Raw genomic sequence first — 21,609 nt, forward strand, 5'->3', positions numbered from 1 at the left:
CCGTGGATCCTAATTGTCCATATCCCCACATTGCAGCTGGAATGATCTTTTTCAAAATACAGACCTGATCAGCTTAAATCCCCTCTCTGCTTCTCAAGAAAAGGATGAAGGTTCTCAGTGTGGTCAACGAGGTCCTGCTTAGTCTGGTCTCCCGTTTCATACTGTAGCACTCTCTTCTGCAATCTATGTGCTAGCCACATTGATCTGTCCCTCAGGCTTGCAATGTTTCCCCTCTGACAAAGGTTTTTACGCATGATGTTCCTTGTTTTCTTTTCTCCTTTCCTCAGTATCTCATCCTTCAGATCTCCACTCCAGTGTGACTTCCTCAAGGCAGCCTTCCCTAACCTTTCTGCCCAGTTCAATGAGTGACTCTATTGTAAGCCCTCCTGGTACTCACCCCTTGCAACTTTCATTTAGTTCTTGAATGAAATGTGGTTTACTTATTTGTTGAATTAGGCCTTTTAGCATTCTTTTGCCTAGAGTAGTTTGTTTCCTTGGTCATCTTCTCTAGTGTTTTCCTGATTTCACTTCCTTAGACTCTATTACTAGACTCTATTCACTACCTAGACTCTAGGACTATTTTAGGATTAGTAAGGAATAATTCTTTAATATTTGGACTCCGCTAAACCACCACCTTCATTGGCTTTCCCGTTTCCCCTCTGGCTGCTGTTGCTTTATCATTTTCCAACTCCTGAACATTTGCCTCGATCATAGCACTTATTTACCCTATATTGTATTTTTTTGCTTATTTTTGTGAAGGTTTCTCTCGCTAGTATCAATTGCTTCAGGGAAGCTATTTTATTTGTTTCTGTATCCTTACACTTAACACATGGCCTTGTCCCTAATATTGGGTGTGACCCTGATATAGTGCATATGTTGATTTCTCTGCTTCTAGTATCTTCCCTCGCTGTGCCTGACAAACCTTCATCACATAATATAAAGGAGGCAGTGGTATAATGCTAGCTTCAACGGTATATTTCTATTCAATTTCCTCATTTGAAAAATGATATTTACCTTACAAAGTTGTTCAATGAAAAGAGTTAAGGATTCAATACATCTCTCCCTCCCCTTGCCAGGTCAAGCCTCTCCTCTTCTAGGGCAATTACCTATGGAATTTTGTCTCAGGATTAGATTTGGGATCACTGGCAACCATCTAGCTCTGGTCTCCCCTCCCCCCTTTACAACAGACTTTGATGGCCCAGTTAAAACTAGAGAACAAACCATTAGCAAGTGGAGAACATTTCTTCCCTGTTATCTTAGGAAAATATATTCCTGAGGTGAGGAGATATATTTGCATAACTGCATAGGCCTTTAAAAAATATACTTTGAAATAGCATAGGATGAAAATCAAAATGGTTTAATTTCTATATCAAAATAAATGAAATGTTTCATTTTCTTCTAGATTTGTAAAGTGCCTGACCCATAGTACACAAGAAGTAAACTTGGGTTCCCTTCCCTTCATCCTTTCAAGCTTAAAAAGCTGTAAGTTAGGACAAGCGATTCCACAGTGAATTATCTGGTAGCTTCCAGTATAAGATTTTATTCTTACCAACTAGATCCTATGTTCAGTTTGTTACTTTACATTATTTGTTTGCATTGTCAAAGTTTAAATATAGCACAAACAATTAGTCTTTAAAAATCACGGAAACATTATTTTAATATAATTTATTGTCAAATTGGCTTCCTTACAACACCCACTGCTCATCCCAACAAGTGCCCTCCTCAATGCCCATCACCCATTTTCCCCTCTCCCCCATCCCACCTCAGTTTGTTCTCAGTATTTAAGAGTCTCTTGTGGTTTGCCTCCCTCTCTCTGTAACTGTATTTCCCCCCCTCCCCCCATGGTCTTTTGTTAAGTTTCTGAAGATCCACATGAGTGAAAACATATGGTATCTTTCTCTGCCTGACTTACTTCACTTAGCATAATACCCTCCAGTTCCATCCATGTTGCTGCAAAAGGCAGGATTTCATTCTTTCTCATTGCCAACTAGTATTCCATTGCACATGTAAACCACATCTTTATCCATTCATCAGTTGATGGGCATTTAGGCTCTTTCCATAATTTGGCTATTGTTGAAAGAGCTGCTATAAATATTGGGGTACAAGTGTCCCTATGCATCAGCACTCCTGTATCCCTTGGGTAAATTCCTAGCAGTGCTATTGCTGGGTCATAGGGTAGTTCTATTTTTAATTTTTTGAGGAACGTCTACACTGTTTTCCAGAGCGGCTGCACCGGTTTGCATTCCCACCACCAGTGAAAGAGGGTTCCCCTTTGGAAACATTGTTTTCAAAAGCCTATGTAACAAAAAAAAAAAAAAAAAAAAAAAAAAAAAAAAAAAATCCCACGAAAAATGTTTGCACAAAGGGTTAAAACATGTCACGGAGATAAAACACTGACCAAGGCTTTGGCTTGCTTTTCTACCCTTCTCCATTGTTATCTTGTGTGGTTCAAGTATCTTTCCTTATTGGGACTTGTCATTTCCAGTTGACTAGGAAATTGCTCTTTAGCCAGTGTTTCAAATCTGAGGTGAATGCAGCCTGGGTGGTTTATTCGTGGGCCCACGTATCACGACCTGTGAAGGGAGTATCCTGGAGGTAAGAGTTTTGAAATAGAAAACTCAACTTCTGCCATACATGGGTTTGAAATCAACATCATGTGCCATTTGAAGCTCACCACACACGAGTGAGGTAAGCGTCCTGTCATCAAATGACCCTTTTTGACGTCCATGGGTGATAAGAGCCCCAAGCACTCCTGGAGTCTAGGCTGAATTTTCTCCACTGGCTTGGGAACTGGCCTCTTCTCAGCACTCGCACTGCTGCCGGCTGGATGACAGCTGATCTGGGACTCCTCAAGGCGGAGTCCTTTCCAGACACAGCCGCCTCCACCCTCAACCGCACTCGTCTCTCTCGCGGCCGGTCTAGGACCACCAGGACCAATTTCGGGGTTCTCCTTCTCCAGTGAGACTCGGCAGAACAGGCTTCAAGAGAATCGGGGGCAGAGGACGAGTAAGAAGTAACCGCTATTGGTAAGACTCATAATAAATGGCAGTATACCCCTGAGACACGACGAGGAGCACCCTGCTTAGCCGCGGAAGCCACAGGGACAGGAGGCCTCCGGCCAACCGCCGGACTGGCCCGCCCCAACTGTCCGCTCAGGTCACAGTCACGTGACCGGGGAGCGGCGGGCGCCGGCCGCAGCGCCGATTGGCCGGCGGCGGAAGCGCGGGGTTTGATGGGAAGGAGTTGGCCGGGCCCATCGCTCTGTCAGTGGCGGCTGCTGCCTGCTCGGGAGGCAGGCTGCGCGGTGGCCGCCGAAGCTGGCAGACGTGGACACAAGCGCCGGGCTTTGCCCGCTTCTTGCAGGTAGAACGCTTAAAATGAAGGCAACTGGGGGTGGGGGGCTCGGCAAAGGGGAAGCGCGCCGAGCTTTTCCCTGGGAGATACGCTCCCGGTTCCCCCGCTTGCGTCTCCCAGGCGCCCCCGCCTCATGCCAAGTGGCCTAAGAGCTCTGCGGCGGCGGCTAGTCAAACTCCCGCCGGGCTGCGCGCTAACCAACATCGCCTCCTGCTCCTCTTGATTTCCCAGCCAAGTGGCAGGGCTGACTCTGGAGTGCTAGAGACCCCTTCCCCCCACCTATCCCCGCGAAGGGGAGGTGGTTTCCCCGCCTTGTTCTCAGATTCCGGTGTGGGTGTCTGGGTTGAGCTGAGCATCGGCTCTTTGGCCCGCCTATGTCGAGACGAAGGGTCCGAAGGTTCTACCCTAAGCTAAGCTGTCGCCTTGAGTGTTCTCTGTCTCTCTTTTTTTTCTCTGAGTTGTGCGGAGGCGCCACGAATTGGACAGATTGGGAGGGATCGAAAACTGTCAGTGTCATGCTGCTCGGCCCAGCCATGTGGGCGTGGATTGTGTGCTGCTTAGAGAAGCCTCTCTACAACCGTTGTCCTTATTTGAGGGACGGTGGGCGGTGTAAGGCTGGAGGGCAGGGAGAGGTTGCGTAGGTGTCTTGGGCGCAGCGGGAGGAGAAGAGCAAATCTAAACTACATCCATAGTTTATTTCTTGGGGGTGCCTGGGTTGGGCGGAGCCTGCGACTCTTGATCTCGAGGTTATGGGTTTGGGCCCCGCATTGAGTGTGGGGATTACTTACAAATAAACTATTTAAAGAAAATAGTTTAATTTTTTTAATAGTGGGTATGGGTATTGAGAGCTGTGATTGGTGAACTCAGTTTTGCTGATGGTGCCCTCACGGTAATAAAACTGGTGACTCATTGAATTTTCCATGTTCTGCTTTTTTCCCAGTTGGCTTCTGGTTTGTGTCAATTGTTTTCTCCTTTCTCTCTGGCTTGGGTGTCACCGTTGACAGAAATGACCCTGTTCACAGCAGTGTGTGTGCATCTGAGTGAGCTTGGCTTCAGGCATATGTTCAAACTGGCAGGGAATGCTAATCTCTTGTTCTCAGCAGCCCCCATAGTTCCATTTTAGGAGGAAGTTGATTTTGAGCACGTTTTTAAAAACAAGAATGGTGCCTTTAAAATTAGAATTTTAAGTTTCTCTGTCATCTGCTAAGATCAGTCCAACACTGTTAATCAAGTTACATGGTGATTATATATTAACTTGAGAGAGAATGTAAGAAAAGAAGTCCTATGACTGTCAAACAGGTATGATTTAATATTAGAAACCTTTCCATATTAAACATAGTCACTTCTTGGAAGTTAGTTCAGAATGAACATCAACTTACCATGAACACCAGAATTAATCAACGTGTAGTAAAGTTACTTTTAGAGGTGTACCTCTTTTCAGTAATTTTATTTTTGAGCAATAAATGTGGTGGTTTGGTATATTTCAGAATTGCCTTTAGCTAGGATATTTGAAAGTTAGAGTTCTAGAACAAATCACTCTTAAGCTTAAACTGAATAGTACAAATAGAGGTACTGTTGATGGTGACGGAATAGTTTCCACTTAGGTTTGGAAGTTGATAAATATAAAAGTTAACTTGCTTTGCTGTTAAAGGCCTGCAAGATTATTTTAATGGAAGAACCTGCAGGATATGTTGTTTTATTTTTTTTAATGTTAAAGTAAATGGAAGCAAAACATTTTCAGTTAAAATACAAACTGTAACTTATTTTTCCCATTTTAAAATGATGAAAACAGATACTTTATGAGTTTAGAAAGAAAGGTGTTTGTATGAGGAGTATTGCTTTCTGATAATAGTAATAATAGTGGCTACAGTTTATTATGTGCACACTAGTTGGACACTGTGTCAGGTGATACATCATTTCACTTAATTCATACAATAATTCTGTAAAGTGCAGATATCTTCACCACTCTACAGATGTGGAAACTGAGGTTTAGAGAGTTTAATTTACCTAAGATCACATTGCTAGTATGTGGTTGAGCCATATTTGGAATCCAGATCTTTTTTACTCCTTTATTTTTTTCATTTTATTTAAAAATTTTTTTTGAAATGTTTATTTATTTTTAGGAGAGAGAATGCCAGTGGGGAGAGGCAGAGAGAGGGGGACATAGGATCTCAAGAAGGCTCGACGCTGACAGCAGCAAGCCCAATGTGGGACTCCAACTTATAAACTAAGAGATCATGACCTGAGCCAAAGTTGGTCACTCAATCAACTGAGCCACCCAGGCACCCTTCCATTATTTAAAATAATTAATTAATTAATTATTTTGGGGGGGAGGGGGAGAGGAGCAGAGAGAGAGGGAGAGAGGGAGAGGGAGAGGGAGAGAGAGAATCCTAAGCAGGCCCCATGTTCAGCGCAGAGCCCTAGTGGGGGTCGATTCTGTGACCCTGGGATCATGATCTGAGCTGAAATTATGAGTTGGATGCTCAATTTACTGAGCCACGCCCCTACTCCATTATTTTAATATGACTTGAAGTAAGCTGAGAATTTAAGAATGACATGACCCAGGATTTTAAATTCTGACACCCAAACCTGAGTGTGAATATCAGTTAACATTGAACATTCAAAACATTGAAATAATATGGTGGGCATAATTACTTACTGGAAAACACATTAGATGCACCCAGCTCTTAAGGTCATGTCAGGTTCCACTGTGATATCAGAGTGGAAAGAGACCGTACACATTTATGGAAGAGTTCTTGGGGACAAGCCACTTGAGATTGAGCCATCTGTCCACTCAAGGGCAAACATTGATTTATGCTTCTGAAAGAAATGGTAGTTATTTGCTTCCCATGTATTTTCCATTTGTTGGAAGAGATGGATTAGGAAATAGCAATGACCACAGCAGTAAAAACAATTTATATTGAGGAATTATTTATGTGTTAGACACTGCTATAAATACTTTAGAATGCATTGTGTCATTCAAGCCGTTCAACATTAAAAAAATTTTTTTTAATGTTTATTTTTGAGAGAGAGAGCGCGTGTGTGCACGCACAAGTTGGGGAAGGGCAGAGAGAGAGGGGGAGACACAGAATTCGAAGCAGGCTCCATGTTCTGAGCTGTCAGCACAGAGCCGGATGTGGTGCTTGAACCCACAAACTGTGAGATTATGACCTGAGCTGAGCCAAAGTTGGCCGCTTAACCGGCTGAGCCACCCAGGTGCCCCAAGCCTTTCAACATTTAAAGAGGGTCCTTAACTATCCCTCTTTTGCAGATGAAGATACTGAGTAACTGAGACATTAAATAGCTTATTTGCCCAAGGTGTCATAGTAAGTAATGGGCTACAGGAATTGGAGTATGGCAAGGAGGGAAAAAGAGTTGGAAAACAGAAGAGGTATGAAATGAAAGCTATAAAGAGTTGATTTACTTAATTTTGTTATGCTTTCATATCTGATGGAAAGTACTACCATTAGTTGTGTATTATAGCAAATCAGCTTCTTTTTTTATTTTAATTTTTTAATGTTTTTATTTTATTTTTGAGAGGGAGACAGAGTGTGAGCAGGGAGGGGCAGAGAGAGAGACAGAATCTGAAGCAGGATCCAGCCTCTGAGCTGTCAGCACAGAGCCTGATGCAGGGCTTGAACTCACAGACTATGAGATTATGTGAGCTGAGCTGAAGTCCGACGCTTAACCAACTGAGCCACCAAGGTGCCCCATAGTAAATCAGCTTCTTAAACAAATACTGGAATTTGATAGGAAAATTGCTGGAACAATGAGTGTTGACTCATTCTTTGATTATGACCCTGAAAGCATGGATATGACATTTAATGACTATTTACCATCATGTTGTTTTCGAGGACAAATTCTAAAGCAGAATACTCTGCTTCAGAAATCTCATAGTTTATTTCATTAACACCATAACAGTTCTCCAAGCAAATAATTGATATTAATTGCAACATTATGCATATATTTCATATTATGCTTACTTAAGAAGTGATATTCAGTAAAAAAGTAAAAGCAGTGCTTGCAGACTTCTAGTATCAGTTCTGCCCCTAACTAGAGCTAGCTGCCAAAACGATTTGGCAAATCATTTAGCTTCTCTTCCATGCAGATTTAAACATTCAGATTTAATCAGACGTGGGCTACATGATCCACTGTACCAACACTGTCTCTTGTGTTTATAACTTACTTTCCACTTCAGTAGCTCTGTTTACCAGCTATTTGAGAATGTCAGAGGTGCTTTCATATATTTTATGTATAAATATTCCAATCTAATTTATATAAAGCAGACTTTGTTTCTGATTTTGTGTTACTGGGAATAACTAGTTTCTTCATAAAAAGCCAAAACTAAAATGCTGTGTCTGGCTCTGCTACGTAGTATTTTTGGGACCAAATTACTTTACTTCCCTAGCCTCAGTTTCCAACATTTGTAAAATGGGATGATAGTAGTATCTAAATAATAAAAGTCATGTAAGGCGTTTGCTTTAGGGTTTCCTAGAGAAATAGCAGTACTTACCAAATATTTAACTGCTATCTTTATTGTTGTCATTACTTTTTTTTTTCAATGTTATTTTAAAGAATTATTTATTTTTAAGTAAACCCTACCCCCAACATGGGGCTCAAACTCATGACCCCAAGATCAGGAGTCCCATGCTCTACCAACTGAGCCAGCAGACACCCCTGTGATTACTTTTAAGTATTAAAAATCCTGACTTGTGATGGCTGCAAACTTAACTTGGAGGCATATAATTGTTAGAAACCAAAACGTGTAGACCGGTTGTGTGCAAAACACTGTGCTTGACAGCGTACAATTAATTCCCGAATAGTAGAGAATTACTATATACTTTGAAAATACCAAGTTAAGTGGCTCATGTAAATCCACCCCCACCCCGTCACCTTTCTTAGTATTTTTAGCATCTTCAGAAGGTTTTGAGATCTATTTAATGTTTTAACTGAGAAATTTATACTTTTATTCATTAAAGTTCCAGGATTTCCTAAAACTGCACTTTAGAAATTTGAATACTTAGTTAATATTGAAGGATTAATAATATTTAGGTTGCAACTTAAATGTGGCGGATAACATTCATTACATTTATAAACACCAGAAAATTTCAGGACAGATTATTGGTATATCTGGTACTAGAAATCGCTTTGTAAGTGAAAGTATTTCATAATTAGGCTCTTTGTTACTTCTCTACCCAAGAAAGTCCAAGATGGGTATGCCTTATGCTAATTCCAGTCTATAAATAGTGTCGCAGAGTGAATGTATTTACTTGGTACTGGTATTATTTTGTGATTACATTAATGGTTTTAAAAAATGTAAGAATTATGGCCTAACTTTTTTTTGTGTGTGGAAATGAAGTAGTTTTATACATTGGCAGTATATAACTACACCTGGTAAAAGTATGTAAATTTGAAAGTATATTTTTACTCTTTCAACTTAAAAGAATAAAAACTTATATAATTATTGACTGGTAAATTGATTTAGAACCTAAGTTTGCTGATACATTTTTATCCATATGGTAATATTATAATACATTTGAGAATACTAGAAAAATGACTGAAATAAGGACATTAGATATACACTAACTGACATGAAGGTCAACTGACTTGAGGGACTTAGACCCAGTTTCAGAGAGGAATGTTTATTTGGGTGTTGGAACAGTAGTGAACAGACCAGAAGTCTGAAGATAGAGTGGTTTTGAATCATGTGTCTTCTGAGCTATTGGGAAAATTGCTGAATGTCTTTTCACTTAATTTTCTTATCTGTAAAATGGTAGTAAGGAAGGCTATCCTGTGAAAAGTGGTGGTATAGTAAGTCTAGTTTACAGAAAATAAAATTAAAGCTCCAGAAGCAATAAATGATTTGCTCAAGGTCACAGGTAGTTTTGTAATCCTTATTTTCTTATTCAAAATCCAGTTGGCTTTCTGTCATTACTTGTAAAATAATGTTATGCTAAGCATTGTAAAATGCTAATTCCAAATAACTAGTTTAGTTGGTAGATAGCTGAATGATAGAGATATTGTATTTAAGCGTGTGGAATGAAAGTAGTTTAATAAAACTTTTCTTACAACATTAGGGGATCTACTGTAAACAACAGCAAATTGCAAAGTAGTATGAATATACGCTGCTAAAATGTCTTGCCATTTAAAAGCCTTTTCAGCTTATTTTTACTTTTAAATATGTCCTGATTTGGAAGAAGGGATTTCTTGAAGGGTAGACTCTATCCCAAGGCTCTCTAAATTAAAATTCCACATAAGTGGAGTTCAGAGAAATTAGTATTGTATGTTATTTTTTGGCAGTATTGCAACATTTATATTTTATAGTGGGTATGCTGTGTGTTTAACCTAAAAATTTTAAATACTTGCTTTTTTTCTAGCTGTGAATTCCTTTGGACAATTGATGATATTTATCATTGTGCCCAGTTTCTAAAAATAAAAGATGGGTGGATTATTTTCTCGGTGGAAGGTAAGTTATTTTTCTTTATGGCCAGTTCTTAGTCTAATATAAAATGTCACATAAACCTATTTGTAAAAGTCTCCTTTGTAGTATAGACTTGAGTAAAGCTTGATATTATCCCTAATTCTATTTAATTTTCTTCCTTTTCTTATGAATTAGAAGAATTATAATTCTTATGAATTATATTTGGACTTTAATAGTTCTGCTTGCCATGTAGGTATGTAATGCCTCTGTTTAAAATAATTGTTTCACTTTGACTTATGAATTATTTTTGTTTATTCATTCATGTGAAAATAGCTATCTTTTCTAGCTTTTTCCCCTTATATTGCCTACATTTCAATTTTATTTGAAAAGTAGTTGAAACTATTATTATTGTTGAAATGGTTGAAATTATAGTTGTATGCTATAAAATACCTGATTTTACAGGCTATCTCTTTTTGCTTAAAGCTTGTCATAAATATTTGCTGAAGTTATACTAGATATACTTTTAGGAATTAGAGGCTTAAAACAAAATTTGAAATGTAGTTTGATTTTATTGGTTAAGGCTTTAGAGGAAGTATCTCCTGTTTAGTACTATAAAATATAAAATATATTAATATATGCTCTTTTCTAATATGAGAGGAGATAATGTAATCTCAGACAAACTACTTTGCTTATTTTTAATTCCTTTTTAGTATAATAATGGAGCCTAGAAATGCTTGGTATACTAGTTTTTGGACTGTTATTGAAACTGCTTTGTTTTGGTATTCCATGGACTCCTTGCTCTTTCCTTTAAAACTCTATTACAGTTCTGCTTGAGGATCAAATTTGCCTATTTTTTCTTTGTCTTTGTTAGGTTGAATCATATGAAATTACCAATATTCAACAGTTTTGACTTACATAAAAAGCAATTTCATATGGTTCAACCTAATGTTAACAACTCTTATGGGAACTGCAATGAATTGATATTCATTATCCTCTTATATTATTGAGTACATAATTGGTAAATGGTTTCACAAGTGTTGTATGAGACATTTTGGCTGGTTTTTATTCGGGGTGTATAAAAAATATTTTTAACAAACAAGCTCTGCTATAATGAAGTATTCTTAGGTGCCTTTTTAAAATCTAATCTTCAGAAACGTAGGAATTCAGAATGAAGGTAGCCTATTGATTTTGACTTCCAGAGTCCTAAATGAACTTTTAGCAATAGTAAATCAGACCATCTTTAATCTTGAATTTTTTAATGTAGGAGTTCTTTTGAATAATCATGTCTAAGAAAATTTTTCTTGGAGGAGAATTTCTTTTTCTCTATAAAAGTATGTTCTGGGATTAAGAATGGTAAAAAATGAACTATCAGAGTAAAAGTACTCAGGCTAAAAAGTAAAGTAGGAAAATGCTTGTTTCTTTAATCTTACGTAGTTCTCTTTATAATTATAATTTTTATTTAAATCTAAATGTTATTTATAAATAAATAGGAGTATACATTGTTTAACAATATTTTAAAAAGCTTAATTTTGAATTAAAATGTTCTTTTATGATTTTATAAATCAAAATGTATCTAAGTTTGCAATAACAAGTTTTAATGTCTCATCTGTTTTTATAACAGACAAAACCATCAACTGTAGAAGTTCTGGAAAATATAGATAAGGTATGTTTTTTAGCTCTGGGGTGTTTTAATTCATTTTAGGTATTACATAAATATTATTATAGTATATGCGTATTATTTTGGAGACTGGATCTGGTTTGGGAATTAGAGATGATATAGAGTAAGCCTGAGGACTTTAATGTTACATTATTTCAAAAAAATTCAGAGTGAATCAGTGACTTAAGAAGCCTGTGTCAATAGAACCTGTTAGAATGGAATTAGATGCATAGCATGGCATAAATCAATGTTACAGATAGGATAAAGTAGATTATAAGGTGGTCTGCAACAATTTTTATCAGTACACAAACTTCACAGCTTTTTTTACTTTATATTATCAAAAATGGTTATTCCTTAGGAATATTAAGAGTGATGAATAGATTGAAAGAATCTAGTATGGGTCACTGTTTTAATTTTTATTAATTCCTTTTTTTTTTTTTTTAATTTCATTTATTTATTTTGAGAGAGACAGAGACAGCCCAGGTGGGCGAAGGGCAGAGAGAGAGGGAGACAGAGGATCCCAAGCAGGCTCCACACTGTCATCACGGAGCCTGACATGGAGCACTGAACTCACAAAACTGTGAGATCATGACTTGAGCCGAAACCAAGAGTCGGATGCTTAACCAGCTGGGCCACCCAGGCACCCCAGTTTTTATTCATTCTTTCTTTATATAGCCAGATTTTTTTAGACCTTATAAAAGGGAATTTTTACTTGTTTAGTTTAATAAATACTATTTATTGATGTCAATTTCATGCTTGATCTTTGCTAATTTGGTAGGTTAAAAACAGTATCTTAATTTTGCATTTAAGAGTAACTTGTCAGAATAGGCATTTCATGTTTTTAGCCTCATTTAAAATTTTCTTTTTCGTATGTTCTACTTAAAAATATTAAGGTATTATATTTCATTGACTTTTAATAATTATTTCTTTATAACCTCTCTAAAATGTTAAAATTTTTTGTTAACATTTTGATTTCTTTATGAAATTTGAGATTCGCTTCAATAATATAGAATAATTCTCTCTTAACAGGAAATTCAAGCATTGGAAGAATTTAGGGAAAAAAATCAGAGATTACAAAAATTATGGGTTGGAAGATTAATTCTCTACTCTTCAATTCTCTATCTGTTTACATGTTTAATTGTATACTTGTGGTATCTTCCTGATGAATTTACAGCAAGACTTGCCATGACACTTCCATTTTTTGCTTTCCCATTGATGTAAGTAAATTGTTCTTTTAGTTGACTTTTCCTCTTTTTGACCAGATGGCTTAAATATATTAAGTCTCTCTTTAGTATGAAATAATAATGTCTCAGTTTGAGTAAATTTGTTTGTTTGTTTGTTTTTCATTTTGAAAAGTATTTCTTTAAAAAAGTAAACCAACTGTTTTAAACTTTAATTTACAGTTCTGCATATCTGAGGAATCTAACTCAGTGACATTAGTAATAATGACTCTAGGTGGGAATCTTTTGTGATTCTCTAATAGATGATCATGCTTCCCTAGGGTAATAGGGCATAGAGTGGGCATCTCAGATTGTGGGTAGTGGTAAGTTAGGGAGGGTTTGTAAAATAAAAAGAACAACTGACCCAGTAATTCCGAATATATTCCATTCATCCTATCTCTCTTCCCCTGTCTTAGTCACTGCTATAAAGCAATTGACCCTTATTATAGAAATATTTTATAATATAGGCCTTTACTGAAAGTGTGTAATGATTGACTTTTGAGACAATTGAATAAAAAATTGGTACCAATTCTTGGTATTTATGGGTACCAATTTTGTAGGTACTAGATTATAATGGTGTATGGTATACAAAAATACAAAATCTTTGACTATAGGTTTTAGACTGCATATATCAATTAGTAAGTATGATGAATGTCCTAAAGAGAAGTGTCACATGCTATGGAAACACTTAACAGAGACCCTAACCCAGTCTGGGATGGAGGTGGGGGTCAGGGAAGAGCCTTTGTATTCATTTTCTATTGTTGCCACCAATTTAGCAGCTTAGAGCAACACCCATCTATTGTATCACAGTTTGTGTAGATCCAGGTGGCTTGACTGGGTTCTCTGCTTAGAGTCTTGCAGGCCTAAATCAAAGTAATCAATCAGCTGGACCGGGATCTTATTTGGAGTCTCTGTGGGGAGAATCTTCAAGGCTTAGTCAGGTTGTTTGCTGACTTGTGCTGTATCTCTCTGACTTCCACTTCTGCCCTCAACTCAGAGAAAGCTTTGTCTTTAAGGGTTTAACTGATTATATTAGACCCACCAGGATAATCCAGGATAATCTCCCTTGCTTAAAATCTGAGTAATACTTAATTATATTTGCAAAGTCCCTTCACAGCAGTACCTAGATTACTGTTTGATTGTATAACTGGAGGATGGAAATCTTGGGGAGGGAGAGAGATAGTTTTAGAACTCTGCTTACCATAGCCTCCCTGAAAAGTGATCTTTGAGTTTGAGATGCAAAGAATGATTATGTGTATTAAGGGTGGTGTGACAGGGGAGTGGATAGTCTGTTAGGGAGAAGGAACAGCATATATAAAGACCCTGAGGTGGATAGACCGTGGAAGGTTTAAAGAATTGAAAGAAGGCCAAAGACTGGATTATAGGGAAAGTCTGGATAGTTAGGCAAGGGATATTTCTTAAGGGCTTCATAGTCCATGATAATGACTTTAGGACTTAATCTAGGAGTGATAGGAAGTCATTGAAGATTTAGAAGGGGTATGGATAAGGGAAGATCTTTATAGGAAGAGAGAACAGAAAATACAAAGGCTGTGTAATGGAAGAGAGCATGACTTATTTGAGGGTCTGTGCTGGAGAGAGTGATAGGAAGTATGCTTGCAGAATCAGATAGGTTCTGGATCATGGGAGGGTCCTGGTGCTAGGAGTTTGAATTTCATTTTGGGTGAAATGGGAAGCTTGTAAAGGTTTTAGTGGAAGAATGGCATGATGAGATTTAAGTTAAGAGGCTCATGTGTGCTGCCTGTGGAGATTGAGTAGAGGAGGACAAGGATAGAAACAGATCAGCTAGGGTGCTGTTATAGGAGTTTAATCTAAAAATCCATCTGGATTGGGACATCCCAGTGGCAGTGGAGATGAGTAGATGACTTAGCAGTGTTTCAGAAGTAAAACTGAGACAACTTGATGGGAGGAAATGGAAGGTAATGGAAAAGGAGGAGTCGGTGATATTTAGGTTTTTTGGTGGGTGTAGGATCTCTTTCTTTGGGACTGCTGTAGTAAAAAAAAATTTGTTTAGTCTGTAGTGCAGGACATAATTTCAAATTGGAACTCCGGGAGATCATAAAATTTTAGCTTTTATATGTCGATAAAAGAATAAAAAATTGAGTGCATGCATATTATGAAATAACATCTCTGCCATTTTCTTTATTTTCTTTCTCTTTTGAAATCTTTTGGAATGCTTCTTATCCCAGGTATAGTAGTGGATTTTATAATGCTGAGCCCCCTTCCCTCGTTCCTTTCTAGTTTTTCACTAAAAGAGGGGAGAAAAGAAATTTAGCAAGGGAATAGATGTGATGTTTACTTGATTGAAACATCTTTAAAAAACTTAAAAAAACTCACTTGAGGGCCACCTGGGTGGCTTAGTCTGTTGAGTGTCTGACTCTTGATGTCTCATGGTTGGTGAGTTCTTGCCCTGAATGGGGCTCTGTACTGATATTGTGGAGCCTGATTGGGATTCTCTTTCCCTCCCTCCCTCTTTCTCTCTCTTTCTCTCTCTCTGTCTCTGTCTCTGTCTCTCCCTCTCCCTCCCTCCCTCCCTCTCTCTCTCTCCCTCCCCCGCCCCTTGCATATGTGCACGGGCTCTCTCTCTCTCTCAAAAATATATAAATAAACTTAACCCCCCCAAACCCACTTCACTTGACATCCATTATTATATAAAAATAGATTTTTTTTTTTTTAATTATGAAAGATTTGTATCTAGTTGCAAAAGAATGACAGGGAACTTTACTGTGCTAATTCTAATGGCTGTTCACAAATTGTGATCTACTGGATCTGCTACTATGCTGCAGAAGACTTTTTTTTTTTTTGGCAAATAAATCATATACTAATTGTTCATAAAAGTAGAAAAACTTAATTTCTTTAAAAATGTTTATTTCTTCAGTTTGATCTTTCTACTCTTTTGAGTATGAGGCTTTATTGTCCTTACTGTGTCCTTCTGCCTGTTCTGCATCACCTGCATCTAGTATTTCTTGGTTTGTTAAGCTTCAGAGCCATTTCTCACTTTGTCTCATTCACATTTGTGACCTGGTTCTCAACTGCTGCAGCTTCTGTTTCACTGAGCTCTTCACTTTTGGAAACATAGACCAGTTATCAAACAAAGAATAGAATTGTCCTTCTGATTGATGGCAATCAAAAAAGCATGAAATAAAATACAACAACGTGAAAGTGGATGCTGTGGTATAAAGAAAGAAGACTTACCACAGGACATTTTCTTTCATGTGAGCTATTGCCTGAGCTTATTCCTGGACCGTTTTCCTTTGCAAACAAAAGTTTTGAGGTCTGGACCAGGGTTTACTTAAAGAAATGGAGGCAGAATTAGTAATAAAATGTATTGTTTTACTTATCACAGTCTACACTGATTATAAAGCTTAGCAATCTACCTGATATTACAGAAAGTGACTCACTTCTGCGTTCCAAATTTCCCAAATGCTTTTACTGGACAGAGCAGTCATGGATTCAGGAATGAGCATATATTGCATAATCATAACTACCTTAAAGTTATCTTTTATGATAGAATGTCAATACTCTGTATAAGATGCTTTGATGTTTTATTATATCTTCTTTTCAGGATGTAATAAGGAGGAGCTTGGGATGATTCCCAACCTATTATTTTTCTACCTTTCAGATTCAATACTATATTTATATCCCTAATCTTTTCAACTATTACTGAAACAAATTATAATCTAAATGCTGAATTTGTTTCATTGGAATCATTATGGCTATCGTCCAATATGAGGGAAGGTTTAGATTGCAGTTTAAATTTTATATTTCTTGCTTATGCTGGCAGATATGCATTACCTTGGGAATTGGTTCATTTTCTAAGAGTGAATAGCCATTAAACTTTGTCTCTATCCTTAACTAACTCTACAGGCAGTCTTAGACTTTTACTCCTAGATACCTTATTCTTCCAGATTATAACTTTCTAGAAATTTCATTCTCTATAAGATCATTTCAGAGGCTTATTAGCATAAAACTTGACCTTCCCAGAGGATTTAGCCATATTTTCTTCCTCCCTCCCCCCTCCCTCCCTCTTTCTTTTCTTTTCCTTTCTTCTTTCTTTCTTTCTTTCTTTCTTTCTTTCTTTCTTTTCTTGGAGAGTGTGCACCTGCATGAGTTGGGAAGTGGGGGGGAGGGTGGGGAAGAGAGAAAGAATTTCAAGCAGGCTCTTCTGCTCAACATGGAGCCCAACGTAGAGCTTGATCCCACAACCCTGGGATCATGACCTGAGCTGAAATCAAGAGTTGGACACTCAAGGGAAAAAAAAAAAAAGTTGGATGCTCAATTGACTGAGCCATCCAGGAGCTGCAGCTATATTTTCCTTCTGTGTTTGTTTGTTTGTTTGTTTGTTTGTTTTTAATTCCTCTTAAAATGGAGCTATGGGAGGAAAAAGATAAGCAAAGGACCTGAAGAAGGTGGTCTTGTCCCTATTTTTTATGTTTTTTTTTTCCTACTTAAATCTAAAGTCATTTGAGGATAGGACTTTGATCTTATACAGTTTTTAACACCTTCTTCTCACTCCCCCTCCTCTCTCACCCCCTCCTCCCAACTCTGATAAAAGATACTTCCTCAATCCAGCAGGAGGGTTGGCAAGCATAATTTGTAGCCTTAAAAAAAATTTTTTTTAACGTTTATTCATTTTTGAGAGAGAGAGAGAGAGAGACAGTGTGAGTGGGGGAGGGGCAGAGAGAGAGAGAAGGAGACACAGAATCCAAAGCAGGCTCTAGGCTCTGAGCTGTCAGCACAGAGCCAGATGTGGGGCTCCAACTCATGAACCCTGAGATCATGACCTGAGCTGAAGTCGTCCCAACTGAGCCACCCTGGTGCTCCGTAATTTGTAGCCTTTTGAGGAAAGTTTAACATTTCTTTCATGGTGATCTTATGAGAATACAAAGTATCTCTATACTTTGGCATCAACTGTAGTTGGCTCTTAAAGAAGGTTTCTTTGAACATCTGTTGATATTTACTCAAGGATAATCTTTACTAGGAGGTTTTGGTAGGTAAGAAATCATTTTGCAAGCATCCCTTTTGCAATTGATAGATGCTTGAATATTGATAGTTATTCACTTGGTAGATTTTTGCATTTAAAGAATTATGTACAGAGACATAATTAAGAGATCTTACTTTTTAATGGGAAGATTTAATATTATGAGATCAGTTCTCCCTAAATTAATCTAAAAATGTGTGATCACATTAAAAATACCAACAGTACTTTATTTTTTTATTTTTATTTTTTTCAATATATGAAATTTATTGTCAAATTGGTTTCCATACAACACCCAGTGCTCATCCCAAAAGGTGTCCTCCTCAATCCCCATCACCCACCCTCCCCCCCCCTCCCCCCCAACAACCCTCAGTTTGTTCTCAGTTTTTAAGAGTCTCTTATGCTTTGGCTCTCTCCCACTCTAACCTCTTTTTTTTTTTTTTTTCCTTCCCCTCCCCCATGGGTTTCTGTTAAGTTTCTCAGGATCCACATAAGAGTGAAACCATATGGTATCTGTCTTTCTCTGTATGGCTTATTTCACTTAGCATCACACTCTCCAGTTCCATCCACGTTGCTACAAAGGGCCATATTTCGTTCTTTCTCATTGCCATGTAGTACTCCATTGTGTATATAAACCACAATTTCTTTATCCATTCATCAGTTGATGGACATTTCGGCTCTTTCCATAATTTGGCTATTGTTGAGAGTGCTGCTATAAACATTGGGGTACAAGTGCCCCTATGCATCAGTACTCCTGTATCCCTTGGGTAAATTCCTAGCAGTGCTATTGCTGGGTCATAGGGTAGGTCTATTTTTAATTTTCTGAGGAATCTCCACACTGTTTTCCAGAGTGGCTGCACCAGTTTGCATTCCCACCAACAGTGCAAGAGGGTTCCCGTTTCTCCACATCCTCTCCAGCATCTATAGTCTCCTGATTTGTTCATTTTGGCCACTCTGACTGGCGTGAGGTGATATCTGAGTGTGGTTTTGATTTGTATTTCCCTGATAAGGAGCGACGTTGAGCATCTTTTCATGTGCCTGTTGGCCATCCGGATGTCTTCTTTAGAGAAGTGTCTATTCATGCTTTCTGCCCATTTCTTCACTGGGTTATTTGTTTTTCAGGTGTGGAGTGTGGTGAGCTCTTTATAGATTTTGGATACTAGCCCTTTGTCCGATGTGTCATTTGCAAATATCTTTTCCCATTACGTTGGTTGTCTTTTAGTTTTGACCAACAGTACTTTAAAGGTCTTGGCACACTCATTCCATACTTTTGAATGGAAAAATAAACACATAGAATAGTCCTGATAATTCTAAAAAAGGAGAGGAATGAGCAGCTGAGGTCTACCAGGCATCAGATGTATTATAAAACTTCATTGATTAAAAGTTTGCTATAGTGTATAAATAAATAGTATATACATTAATTAAAATTTTTTACTTATTTTTAAAGTTTTTTTTTATTATGTATTTATTTTTATTTTAGAGAGAGAGCACTAGCAGGGGAGAGGGGCAGAGTGAGAGAGAGAGAGAGTGTGCAAGCAAGCACTATCAGATTTTGCCCGTTTTACATGCACTCTTCTGTGTGTGTTTTACATTTCTATGTAGTTTTATCATGTGTAGCTTCATGTCCCTGCCCCACAATTCAGATCCAGAACGGTTCTAAAACCACAAAGCTGGGAGCACTTGGCTGGCTCAGTTGGTGGAGCATGTGGCTGTTGATCTCAGGGTTGTGAGTTCGAGCCCCATGTTGGGTGTAGAGATTACTTAAATAAATAAATTGAAAAAAAAAAAAACAAAAAACAAGACCATGAGGCTCCTTTTTGCTACCCCTTTGTAGTCATACCAACTCTCCTCTACCTGCCTCCTTAATCCTTGCCACCCACTAATCTGTTTCATATCTCTATAATTTTGTTATTTCAAGAATTATAAAATGAGATCATGTAGCATATAACCTTTTGAAACTGGACTTTTTCTTTTTTATCTAGCATATTCTTGAGATCCATTCAAGATGTTAAGTGTATCAATGGTTTCTTTTTTATTGTTGAGTTGTATTCCATGGTAATGACATACCACGGTTTATCCATACACTTGTTGAGGGACATTTGGGTAGCTTCCAGTTTTTGGCTATTACAAATAAAGCTTCTATGAACATTTTTATATAGGCATTAGAACATAAGTTTTCATTTCTTTGGGGTATATGTCCAAGAGTGTAATTTCTGGGGCATATGGTAAATACATGTTTAGTTTTATAAGAAACTGATAAATATTTTTTCAGAAGAGATGTACCATTTTACATTTCCACTGGTTGCATATAAATGATCTAGTTTCGGGTGATAGGCATTGAGGAGGGAACTTGTTGGGATGAGCACTAGGTGTTGTATGTAAGCCAATTGGACAATAAATTATATTAAAAAATGATCTAGTTTCTCTGCATCTTTGCCAGCATTTCATATTTCACTATTTTCTATTCTGATCATTCTGATGGGTACGTAGTGATATTTCATTGTGGTTTTAATTCACATTTCACCAGTGGTTAATGATGTCAAACTTCTTTTCATGTGTTTACTTGCCATTTATATCTCCTTTTCTGTGAAATATCTGTTCATGTCTTCTATTTTTCTGATTGGATTATTAGTCTTTTTGCTGTTGAGTTCTGAGAATTCTTTAATTTTTTTTAATGTTTATTCATTTTTGAGTAACAGAGAGAGAGAGAGAGAGAGAGAGAGTGAGCAAGCATGTGCATGGGGGAGGGGCATAGAAAGAAAAGGAGACACAGGAGCCAAAGCAGGCCCCAGGCTCTGAGCTGTCAGCACAGAGCTGGATGCGGGGCTCGAACCGGGCTCATGAACCGCGAGATCTTGACCTGAGTTGAAGTCCGACGCCTAACTGACTGAGCCACCCAGGCACCCCGAGAATTCTTTATATATTGTAGATATAAGTTATTTGTTGGGCATATGGTTTGCAAATATTTTTTCCCAGTCTGTAGTTTGTCTTTTTGTTCTCTTAATAGGGTTTTTGCAGAGTAAAATTTATTAATTTTTCTTTTTATGCGTTGTGCTTTTGTTATCAAGAACCCTTCCCTGGCTATAGATTCTGAAGATTTTCTTATTTATTTTTTTTTCTGTTTTTTTCCTTCTAACATTTCACATTTAAGTTCATAAGTCATTTTGGGTTAATTTTTTTTTTTAATTTTTTTTTTTTTAATGTTTATTTATTTTTGAGACAGAGAGAGACAGAGCATGAATGAGGGAGGGTCAGAGAGAGAAGGAGACACAGAATCTGAAGCAGGTTCCAGTCTCTGAGCTGTCAGCACAGAGCCCGACGCAGGGCTCGAACTCACAGACTGTGAGATCATGACCTGAGCCAAAGTCGGCCACTTAACCGACTGAGCCACCCAGGCGCCCCTGGGTTAATTTTTATATGAGGTGTGAGGTTCATGTTGAGATTCTTTTCTTCTTTCTTTCATTTTGCACATGGGTGCTCAGTTGCTCTAGCCCCTTTTTGTTGGAAAGGAATTGCATCATATTTAACACTATGAAATGATCTTTTTCTGGTTTAAGCCTTTTCTGGGGGGGGGGGGTCTTGAATTCAACCTTGTGGGGTATTAAGATACAACTCTTGTATTGTTGGTATTTGCCTAGTATACTTTCGCTCTTTGTTTTATTGTCTTCAGCTTTCAAAAACTCTTAATTTTAGATTTTAGTTTATGTTATGGAGTTGGGTTTTGTTTTTATGCTCCAGTCTGAAAGTCTTTTGCTCGGTGAGTTTAGCTCGTTTACATTTATTAAGAGGAAAGATGTTGGCCTAGGTTTTGAAACATAACTTTGTATTTTGCTTTTGTGTTTTTTTTTAACTTAAAAATAAATTTCTAACTATGTGGTATGTTTATTTTTGCCCAGTTATTTGTAGAAGGTTGTATGAGTATGGGGGCATGTCCTCCTACATTCCAGGCTATCTAGAATTT

At 37.7% G+C, this 21,609-nt stretch overlaps 1 protein-coding gene across 4 annotated transcripts in view; it reads left to right on the forward strand.

The window, feature by feature from the left end:
• Positions 1–2,762: 2,762 nt before the first annotated feature.
• The window catches only part of LNPK (lunapark, ER junction formation factor), a 75,391-nt gene continuing 56,544 nt past the window's right edge, over positions 2,763–21,609 (forward strand). For 2 of the 4 annotated variants that reach the window (XM_060621806.3, XM_078451146.2), the window contains exons 1-4: positions 3,249–3,363; positions 9,732–9,820; positions 11,397–11,438; positions 12,462–12,649. In XM_060621806.3, coding sequence (XP_060477789.1) covers positions 9,794–9,820; positions 11,397–11,438; positions 12,462–12,649 — 257 coding nt within the window. In that variant the 5' untranslated portion in view covers positions 3,249–3,363; positions 9,732–9,793. Of the gene's footprint in view, positions 3,027–3,217; positions 3,364–9,731; positions 9,825–10,974; positions 10,976–11,396; positions 11,439–12,461; positions 12,650–21,609 lie in introns of those variants that run through there. The other 2 variants (XM_060621809.3, XM_060621808.3) reach the window with 2 other exon arrangements.

This window comes from Panthera onca, chromosome C1 (genome assembly GCF_046562875.1).
Source record: "Panthera onca isolate mPanOnc1 chromosome C1, mPanOnc1 haplotype 2, whole genome shotgun sequence".
In the NCBI taxonomy this organism is placed as follows: Eukaryota; Metazoa; Chordata; class Mammalia; order Carnivora; family Felidae; genus Panthera; species Panthera onca.